The sequence below is a fragment of the Rhea pennata genome, unplaced genomic scaffold, assembly GCF_028389875.1.
Source record: "Rhea pennata isolate bPtePen1 unplaced genomic scaffold, bPtePen1.pri scaffold_23_2, whole genome shotgun sequence".
NCBI classification, from domain to species: Eukaryota; Metazoa; Chordata; class Aves; order Rheiformes; family Rheidae; genus Rhea; species Rhea pennata.
The window spans coordinates 1,652,207-1,661,965 of record NW_026907676.1 but is presented as its reverse complement, the minus strand read 5'-3'; the positions used below and the strand labels follow the sequence as shown (position 1 = coordinate 1,661,965).

The window sequence follows — 9,759 nt, the reverse complement described above, 5'->3', positions numbered from 1 at the left end:
GGAGAGAGCAGTACAGTGCAGGAGGAGTGCTGCCAGGTTGGGGAGCTGAGGAGCCCTGTGAAGTAAGGAGGTGTTTGCTCAAAGGACCGAGGCTGCTGTGGTGTCATGGGCCAGAGATGCTGGGAGACTGCTGCCCTCAGTGCGCTGAGGTCCAGGCCTTGAGCTTGCTAAGCTCTTGCCAGGATGTGCAGGTAGGATGCTGCCTAAAGGACCTGGAGTGTTTCTCCTTGTTCTGAGATGCAAACAAAGCCTGCTTTTTCCTTCCTTGCCTCTTGTTTGCTTTTCCTGATGAAATCTTTTATCTGCAGCAGTGTTTGCTGAGAGAGGAGGAGCAGGCGGGGGATGCTTGTTGGGAAGTGGGCAAGGGAATGCCGTAAGCTCTTTGAAGGAGTGAAGGCCTTCTGGCAAGATGGTTGTTGGAGGCAGGCAGGTATGTTCTTGGGAGCTGACTGTCAAGGGGCTGTGTTGGAGCTGTGTGGTGGCCCCAGTGGTTTGGTGCTCAGCCATGGGAGGAGGTGTCTGGACAGAGCAGTGCTGTGCTCCTAGAGCCCAGCCTGCGATCACTGTGTCCTTCTGGGAAACGTGGGTGAGGACTCTTGGTGACCGTGCTCTGACCTTAGAGCATCCTGGTGTGAGCCAGAGATGCTTACAGTTTGGTGATTTCTGTCAGCTGAGGTTCAGGCTTGCAGTTTTTGAAGGTCTTGTGCTTTCCTGAGACTTTGAGATTTTACCGTTTCCCCTGGAGAAAGCAATCTTCTCACTCCTTCAAGGCTTTCTGTCCTTGGTCAGTGGTGGAGGCAGCATCTGCAAAGCCACTGTTGCCTTTGGAAGGAGTCTGAGAACAGCAGATGCCTTGAGCCTGCAATGGGGAGACATCTGGAGATAGGGATCTAACGGCCTGCTGAAGGCAGGTCCCAGTGGAGCAGGTCTATTTGGGCCTTTCTCAGTAGAGTTTTGATTATCTGCCTGGATGGAGATGTGGGGACGTGCCTGGATCCCTGTGCCACAGTTTGGCCACCCTCCTGGAGAACAAGGGTTCTTAATATGTAAGAAGAATTTGCCATTGTCCAATTTGTCCCTGTGGCCTCTCATGCTCTCAGTGTGCACCTCCAAAAAAATCCATCTCTGTTTTGTCTGTGCCCTCCATAAGCCAGCTGTGCACAGCATGCGTGTCCCTCTTGGCTTTGTCTTGTCTAGGCTTAAGAATCCCAGCTCTCTCAGCCTCTACCTGTATGCCCCATGCTCCAGGCCTTGACTGTCTTGGGGTCCCTGTGCTGGACCCCCTGCTGTGTGTTTGTGCCTTTGCAGAACTGGGGTGTCCAGAGGGGACCCGATATACAGACATGGTCTCAGCTGTGCCAAAAAGAGGAGTAGAAGCTTTCAGTGGCCCCACAGGCTGTGCTCTCAGAAATACAGCTCAGCGCAGAGGGGAGACATTTGCCACCGACTGTTGCGACTGTGGAAGGCCAGCAGAACTGACAGTAACACGCTGATTTTCTCTTTCTTTCTAGGTTACTCCAGTCCAGTATGTTGCTGGTGTAGTCCTAGAACTGCTGAGGATGGAGGCAGGATGCCAGGGTGTGTGCCTGTACCTGTCAACATCTTTGCCACCATTGTGATCTGTCTGTGAAAGCAGCTGCAAGACGTGAGGTGCTGAATGAGGTGAGGCTACTACGAGTGGATGTGAAGGCTTCTGTAAGTGCGCCTGGCTTCCATGGGTGACTTGGGGTGTAGGTTCACGTCCGCTGTGCTGCAACTTCTGCATCGCACAAATGCTGTTAGTGCCAGCTTGCTCTGCAAATGCTACTGTGTTCCCTCCTTTTCCAAGAAGGTTGTGGTGCCACATATTTGTGTGAGTGTCCCAAAGCCTCTGTAGCTTGAAATTGAGGATGTCTCACAGTTGTTGGGTTCCTGTCTCTGTGAGGGGTGAAGATGTGCCCAGGGTCAGGTTGTGAATGCAGCTGTGGAGCTCAGAGTGCTGCTGCAAAGCCCGTGCAGCCAGACAGGTGGCATTTCAGCAGACCGCCAGGCTGGGGCTGTCTGCTTGCTTGGGCCTCATTTCAAAGCCTCTGCACACTTTTTCCCTTCACAGGGACTTCTTGTCCAAGTAACTAAAGGAAAGGAAGCGAGGTTACTTTGGTCTCAGGAGGCCTCAATCTCAGGAGGCCTTAAGGACTCTCAAATGTTTCTACGTTATATCTGTAGCGTTGTATTATTATAGAAAAACCCCATCCCTGCCCTGAGTAGGTGGAGGTTCCTGAGGGTGTGGGGGTGGAAAGTAGCAGCCTGCTCTGCCTGAAGAAAGCAGAATCCTCCCCTCTGAAAACAGGAGCATTGCCAGCTTTGTGCTTGATCTTGTGCTGATCATTTGCACATGCCCTGTGAGCCTAGAGTGCCTTGGCCACCTTGTGATGTTAGCACAAGAGTTTCCCTGTGTGCCTGTGTTTTGGAGGGACGGGAAGGCAGTGAGCAGAGCAGTGCCTGGGGAGTGTGAGTGGCCAGTGTCCTGCAGACCCATCTTCTTGCTGGCTCTTGGTTGCATGTAGCAGACGAGGCAGCTGTGTGGGGCAGAGACAGTGTGTTTGTAGACTAGCTGGCACAGCAGAGGTCTGGTATGAGGTTGATGGCTGTTGCAGTGCTGAGTTGCTCTGTCAGTGTCAGACAGCCTTTCCAGTGCAGCTGCTCCCTGGGCTTATCTGTCTACGTAGGCCCTGGAAATGGAAGTGTCATCCTGCTGTCATTTTGTAGATGCTTGTGGTGGTTGCATTTCCCCACTTGCAGCAAAGAGTTACGCGGCAGGCACAAACATGGAGCTGGGCTCAGTGAAGCTCTTGGCTGGGCTCAGTTTGTAGGAAGGAAAAATCTCAGAGGCTGCCACTTGAAGGTTTCTCTTTGGCATCATTTCTGGTGGAAGAGCAGAAGAGAAAAAGGGCACAAATCTCCCTGGGAAAGCTAACATCACCCCCCAGCGAGTGCTGCATTCATCCTGTGCAGCCTTAGACCCTTGTGATGCAGATATCCGCCTGTGGATGACTCTCTTTGTGCTCCATTTACCATCATTGCAGAGAAGCAGCAGCTGCCAAAGTGTTGTTCCCCTACTCCACAAGCCCACAGCTGAAGACACAAGGTGCACTAGGCCTTGTCCACCTTGAGATCCACAGGGCTCTCTAGAGGCTCCAAAACTTGCTGGGAGACAGACCCCCTGGAGAGTTTACCCCACTGCCTGTCAGACTGAGGTGCAGCTGCCCATCCTGCAAGCACAAGTGGTGTGCAAAGGAGCTGAGAGTTTTACGCTTCTCAGGTCCCCTTTGGAAATGGAACGTCAATTAAATTCATTCACCAAAGCTAGGGAGCTAAGTTGTTTGATTCTGCTGGCACTTCCACCAGTAAGCTGGCCACTTTCAGAGGTAAATTGGGTCGAGCCAACAGTGGTACATGCATGAAGCTGGAAACGGAGGCTGTCATCTGCCCCCCTCTCTTTTCTGCATACCACTTACTCTTTTGAACTCTGATGGCCCTGAAGACCAAGAATCCAGTACCCTACTGAGACGCTAAAGGTACATACTGCCACTCCCCTATTCCCTTCTATGGTAAATGGGAACAATATTCCAGCAAGTAGTTCAGCCACAGCATCTTGGGCCTGGTCTCCTAGTGCCGTCTGTTTCCACCACCCTAAAGGCAAAGAGATGAGCTCCTCTGAGCCAGGCTGTGGGGCACTGCATGACGATGTGGGGAGAGTGCCTGGTCCCCAAAGCTGTGCAACATCACAAATGGATGTACCCCCTCCCAACGTAGTCATGCCCAAATCCTTGTGTGGGAAGGTTAGGGCTCTGCAAAGTACCTGCCCATGAAACTTGTGGTGTGGAATGCGCAGGAATGTCGCTGGCAGTGGGAAATATGGACTCATTCTGCAGGGTCTCTCCAGCCGCATCCTATCAGCCCATGGCCTTTTGTTCACGCACCTCAAGAGCACCTTGGACTTCACCGTGCGCGAGGTGGGTGATGCAATGCAGGCTGGGAGAAGAACCGGACAGGTCAGCGTTCGCTCACGTGGGACACGCTTCATCGTCCCCAGAGTAAAGCACGTGTGAGTCATAGAAGGGAGACAGAAGCCCTAGGAGCCACGCAGATGGCATGGAAAGATGGTGCTGGGCAGGAGACAGGAAAGCAAACAGTTGGAATTGTCCACCCGCGACCTGAAGCCAGGCACGCCATCACGAAGCCCTCATCCCCCAGCAGCTCACTCTGCTTTCCCCAGGCCGCCCTTCCTACAGCCCAGCTGCCAACGCTCCTGTCTGCACCTGATCTGGCACCAGCCTCTCTGCTGCCCACTGCTCTCAGCAACCTGCCTGCTCTCCATCATAACAGCACAAGGGCTCATGCTGGAAGCTTCCCCCCAGCCTTGTGCTGAGGTGACACCGGGAGCATGGGGGTGGGGAAGTGCCTGTGAGAAAGATGAGCAGGGGTCAGGCAGCGTGATCTGCTCTTGCAGATCTGCAGGGTGGCCCTGGGAGGAGACATCAGAGACGCCATGCATTTCCTCACCTCATTGCAGGGGCCCTGGGGAGAGAGTGCCAGAGCCTGCATTGCTCAACCCTGCCAACTCCCACAGCCAAAGCCATACTCACCAGGGCTGCAGCCCAGTTCACAGGCGCCATTGGACGTGCTGAGGTGATGCACCTCCCGGAGATGATCTTGCGGCTGCTTAAAAGAAGCTTCCAAGTGGGGTTGTGAAGTTGTCATGTCCTGGTGCTGCTAGCTCTGCCTCCAAGCAGAGGAGAGCGAGGCAACTGAAGGCAATCTTCTTGTGTCCTGAGCTCTGGCAGCTCTCCAGCAGCTCCCATGCTACATGGCTTAAGGGAGTTGAAATGAACAAGAGCAAGAGCACTGCTGAAGAGAGCCAGTGCCAGCTTCTTACCTGGAAGGTAGCTCCCGCTCCAACACCGTGGCTTGCACTGCACAGCAACAGCACAAAGGGGAAGAATTAAAACACACAAGGAGATAAAATCCCATGGGCAGGTGGGGTGAGAGTGAAAGGAGCAAAACGTGGAGGCAACCTAAACCCAAACCCCAATCCAAACCATTCCTACCCGAAGCAGCTCAGTGCACATAATTCTCCCACCGCACTTACCTGCCTCTGTCCAGCTTCCAATGGGTGTGCAGAGCTCCTACAAACAAGGCACCAGCAGGAACACCAGACAGAGCAGGGAAGGACAGGAGTCGGGGTGTCGTTCCTTTGCCTGCTGAGGGAGAGCAGAGGGTGACAGGAGGCAAGTGAGTCATGCTGAGGAACCTCTTAGAAGTCAGCTCCGGTATGGAGGAGGGAGATGTTGGGGACATCGCACAGCCGTGGGACTTTGCTTCCAGACAGGACCTGCTCTCTCGGTGCTCAGCTGCTCTCTTGGCACAGCCTTTTACTGCTCTCTGCCATCGATCCTCACGTGTCCGTCTGGGGCTCCTGGACAGCACAGTAGTGGTCTGTGTCCATTGAAAACACAAATCCTGCAGTAGGAGAGCCCATGTTGCAGGGCCCAGATGCTGTATGCCAACCAGTGGTGTTGGCATTCATCTCTTAGACTAGTGTAAAGGGCACAGACAACGAGAAAACTGTCTCACTGGGACTCCTCAGGGTCTCCCTGAATCCCCAGCTTGGGGATGTTCTGACACGTTCCCTCTGCTCAGCATTTGTCATGGCACCCAGCTGCATTGCGCTGGTCTTTCTATAAACCTGGTGCTGCAGTGTCCTGCCAAAGGTACTTTTAGACAGCCAGCTCCTCGACTAACAGCTGTGGGGACAGACAGAGGTGGTCATGTGTGCGGGCTCTGCACCTGCCAGTGCCTAGCCCAGCTCGTGCTCCAAGGTTTCCCCAGGAGCCCTTCACGCCCTTCTTCAGCTCATTGAGAAGGACCTTAACAAGTCTTTGCCCCTAGCATTGCAGTTCCCCCTCCACCAAGGATGACACTACTCACCAACTGACTATCAGAGCTCGTCGTGCTGAAGACAGCCCTCAGAGTGCAGCACTCCAGCCCCCTTTCCACTTGCTTTGGTGTTCTTTTGTAGTCCTCATCTCCCCAGGCTTCTTGGACTGCTCTCATCTCTGCTTGCTGACTGTCTGCTGGGCAGTCCCACTGTCCCTCCTACTGCTGAGGCCATGCGTGCCTCTTGCTGGGCTGGACACAGGCCTCAGAGCTGCTTGCCTTCCTCTTGGTGGGCAGCCGGGGCCTCCCGGGTGAGTGCTGCCTGTCCCTGCCATCAGCAAAGGGGACGTGGCTGCAGCCCTGCACAGCGCAAGCAGCCGTGTCCTCCATGTGCCCCTGCTGGAGCTCTCTCTCCTCCCTGGAGGCAGCAGGGCAGCAGCTGGGGTGGCTCCAGCTAGTTTGGTTTGGCATGGCAGAGACTAGCGAGCTGCCCGCCCTGGCTTTGCTGTGGCTGCAGCTGGGTGTGTGGAGTGGCTGCTCTTTCTGCCCTGTGTCACCTTCCCCTGCTGGGGCTGAGTGCTCCAAGTCTGAGGAGAGCACAATGCATTCAGGGCTTCTCTCTGCCGAGGGCTTCCAATATCCCACAAGGACACAGCTGTCTGACGAGGAGTCACTGTCCTGGGGGTTGGCAGGAGCCGGCAACTGTCTCTGGGCTTCTCCTCCTGCTTGAGCTGCCCTGTTGTCAGAGTTTGTCTGTAGATCTTGGTGAGATTGTGTGGCTGTGGCAATGTCACGGGGGCCTGCATACGAGGTGACAGGAAGCGTTGTATAGCCAGGGCTGCCAGCTGGGGATGGACTCTGGGCTGGCCCTGGAGTCGTGGCTGTACCCGCAGCAGCTGCTGGGCTTAATGATGCTGAGGGGCCTCCTTCGTGCTGGCTGTGAGAGTGGCAATCATATATGGCCTGCTGGTCGTAGGTCTCCATGGTGCATGAGCACTGGGCAAAGCTGATGAGCTCGTGGACGAAATGCCTGGTGCGACTCAGCAGCAGCAGCTCTAAGTCGTCAGCAAAGGCCTGACTGTCCAGGTCATACCTCCTGAGGTTTGTCAGGACGATGAGCTCCGTGATGGTGATCAGTGACTGGTGGACTCCAAAGAGGACTGGAGTCCGCGCTGGAGTCTCCAGTTCGCGCTGGAGCCAGGGCAGCAACCTCTGAATGCTGTCCGGATTGCGGGAGAAGAACTCTGCGGAGATGTCTTGGGGGTGGCCGCCATGGGGAACCCTTTGCACGCGCATCCCTGTGCGGTACAGAGCACGGCGGAAGTTCAGCATCTCCTCCTCTGTCGCTGGCACATGTCTCTGAGGTCTGCTCTCAGCACTGGCCTGCCTGTGCAGAGACAGCCTCTGGCTTGGCTCCCGCAGCCCCCCGGCTCTCTGCCTCTGCCTGCTGTGGCTTGGAGGCCCCTCCAGGCTGCTGCCGTCCTGGGCAGAGGATGGCATCTGAGGAGCAGGGGACTGCTGCTGTGGGTGAGCTGCAGGGCGACGGTGCCTCCTGGTGGCAGGGCGCCAAGGAGCTCTCTGTCGCGGCCGCCTGGCACCAGAGCTATCTTTGGGAGGCCTCACGACATACTCCTGGTAGTCATCTTCTGCCAGCACTGTGTGCAGAATAGACTGGAAAACCTGCTTGCAGAGGGGGCATTCGGCCTTTGTTTTCGACCAGCGGAGCACACAACCAAAGCAGAACTTGTGGAAGCAGGGTTTCACGTAGGCAACGTCGTCTAAGGTGTCCAGACAGATGGGACATGTAGCATCTGGAGCTGCTGGTGTTGGTGTGGTGTGCTGCAGAGGGCTGGGGAGAGCTGAGGATGAGGAACTACCATCCATGGCAGGTGCCTCAGCTGCTGCTGTGCTCTGCTGAAGAAAGAGAGGCCAAGATGATTCCCTTTGTCAGGAAGACTGTGAGGGTGAAGTGGGGGCTGGACTATGGTGCAGGCGGGGGTGCAGAAGAACCATTGGCACACACCGAAACTCAGAGGAGGCACCTTTGGAGCTGAGACAAAAGAATGTGGGCGCTGGTGGGCTAATAACCTGGAAAGCCTGGGTGCCCTCAAAAAGGGAGGTGTTGTGGGTCAAGCTCCTGCCAACTAAGGAAGAGAGCAAGGAAAGGCACTGAAAAATGTTCAGGCTCAGGAACTGCCTAGGATGTGCAGAAGCTCTCTGCCTCCTTCCTCAGAAAGAGGAGAGGCCTGTTTGCACCAATACCACTTTCATCAGCCGAACACGGGAGGCTGTGGGCACGTGCATTCAGTCATGCCTCAGAGCAACTCTTCCTTGATGAACTGGGAGCAGCCAGGTACCTGGGGAACCAACATACTGTGCCTGGGGACGACGGGCAGCCTTGCCATTCTTGGGTACCCAGCCTCAGCGCAGCCCTTTCTGCTTCTCCTCTTCAAAAGCATTGCTGTGCTGCTTGGGACTCAGCACTTCCCCAAAGCCCACTCTCCATCACCCCTTCCTTGCCTAGCCTAGCCTGCGGGACATTGCCAGGTGCAGCGCAGAGCTGCCGGTGGGCACTGAGGAAGAGGCAGCGAGGTGCCTGAGTGTTTCCAGAGACCCCTGCAGCCTCTTGGTGCCCACAGAGCACTGGCCATAGATGCACAGCCTCGCTGTCAGCTCAGTGAGCCCAGTGGGAGTATGGGAAAGACAGAAGGCACCTTTGGAATTGAGCACCCTGGGCTGCTGCTAGCCCCAAAACATCCCAGCCCCCGTGAGAGTGGCATGTGTGAGCGGAGCTCCTGCTGTGTCTTGCACACAGGCTCATCAGCAGCCTGGGGGTGAGCTAAGCTGGGCAGGACTCTGCCCCTGGGGAGCTGCACGGAGAGCAGAGCAGCCCCAGAAGCTCAGAGGTGCCATCACAAGGGTGCCCTGAGCTGCACAGAGAGGACGCCCTGACCACAGGACCAGTGTTCCTTTGGGAGAGGACATGGTGCCAGGGCTTGGACACCTTTGGCAAGCCTTCCTGGATCTTTGCGCTTTTCCACAGCTTTCAGGGTGCTTCCTGAGCTGTCTGGTTGAAGGTTCAGGCCCAGACATGTGAGTTCTCTGTCAGGGAGCAATGTTACTTCTTTGGGCAGAGAGAGGGCCCCTCAGCACTGCCATCCAGCCAAAGGCAGCAGAATTCAGCAACACCCCCTGTCCCTGGCAGCTCTGGACCCTGCTCTTTTCAAGGCAGGGTGGAGAGGCGATGAGCTGGAGGAGAGAACGGGGGCCTCTCCTGACCCTGCAGCTTCCCCAAGCTGACAGTGTCTTCACAGTGGGCAGGGCGGGGGCTTTGGCAGCAGGCGGCAGTGTGATGGCCTCTCTCAGCACGATAAGAGCAAGCCCCGTCGCTCCGCGTGTCCCGTCAGTTGTGGGCTGCTCAGTGAGAGTGGATGGCACCCACCTCCATGGGCTTCTCTGCTGGGGGCAGTGCGCGTGGGGAACGCAGGTGCGTCTCGGCTCCTCCAAGGGTTCGGGTGCGCTCTCCGCGCGGTGCTGTCAGGCTGGAGGGCCCTGTGTGTATGTGCGTGTGGCTGTGAAGGGAACAGGCTGCAGTTAGGGGAAAATCCGACCTGTGGCTTGGTACCTCAAACCGTGTGAATAAGGCCGCAACCGATCTGGAATTCAGAGAAGTCGTCAGAGGTAACATGAGGAGAGGCAGAAATACGGGATGAATCTGTGGAATTGCCCAGCATTTCTGAAGGAGGAAGGGAAGCATTCACCAGACAGAGCTGCCTGTGGAGGGGGCAGGGGTGGGGATGGGGGTGTCAGGTAATGTATAGCTGAGGCGCGAAAGTGGGG

The 9,759-nt window shown here is 56.0% G+C and overlaps 1 protein-coding gene across 1 annotated transcript; it reads right to left on the bottom strand.

Annotated features, from left to right (window-relative positions):
- Window positions 1-3,132: 3,132 nt before the first annotated feature.
- On the bottom strand, window positions 3,133-7,746 carry LOC134154333 (E3 ubiquitin-protein ligase Topors-like; the record flags this gene model as incomplete). Its single annotated transcript, XM_062601083.1, has 3 exons — window positions 3,133-3,186; window positions 3,842-4,014; window positions 6,477-7,746. Coding segments are annotated over 3 exons (1,497 nt in total), but the record flags the coding sequence as incomplete, so codon positions are not given.
- Between the last annotated feature and the right edge of the window lie 2,013 nt (window positions 7,747-9,759).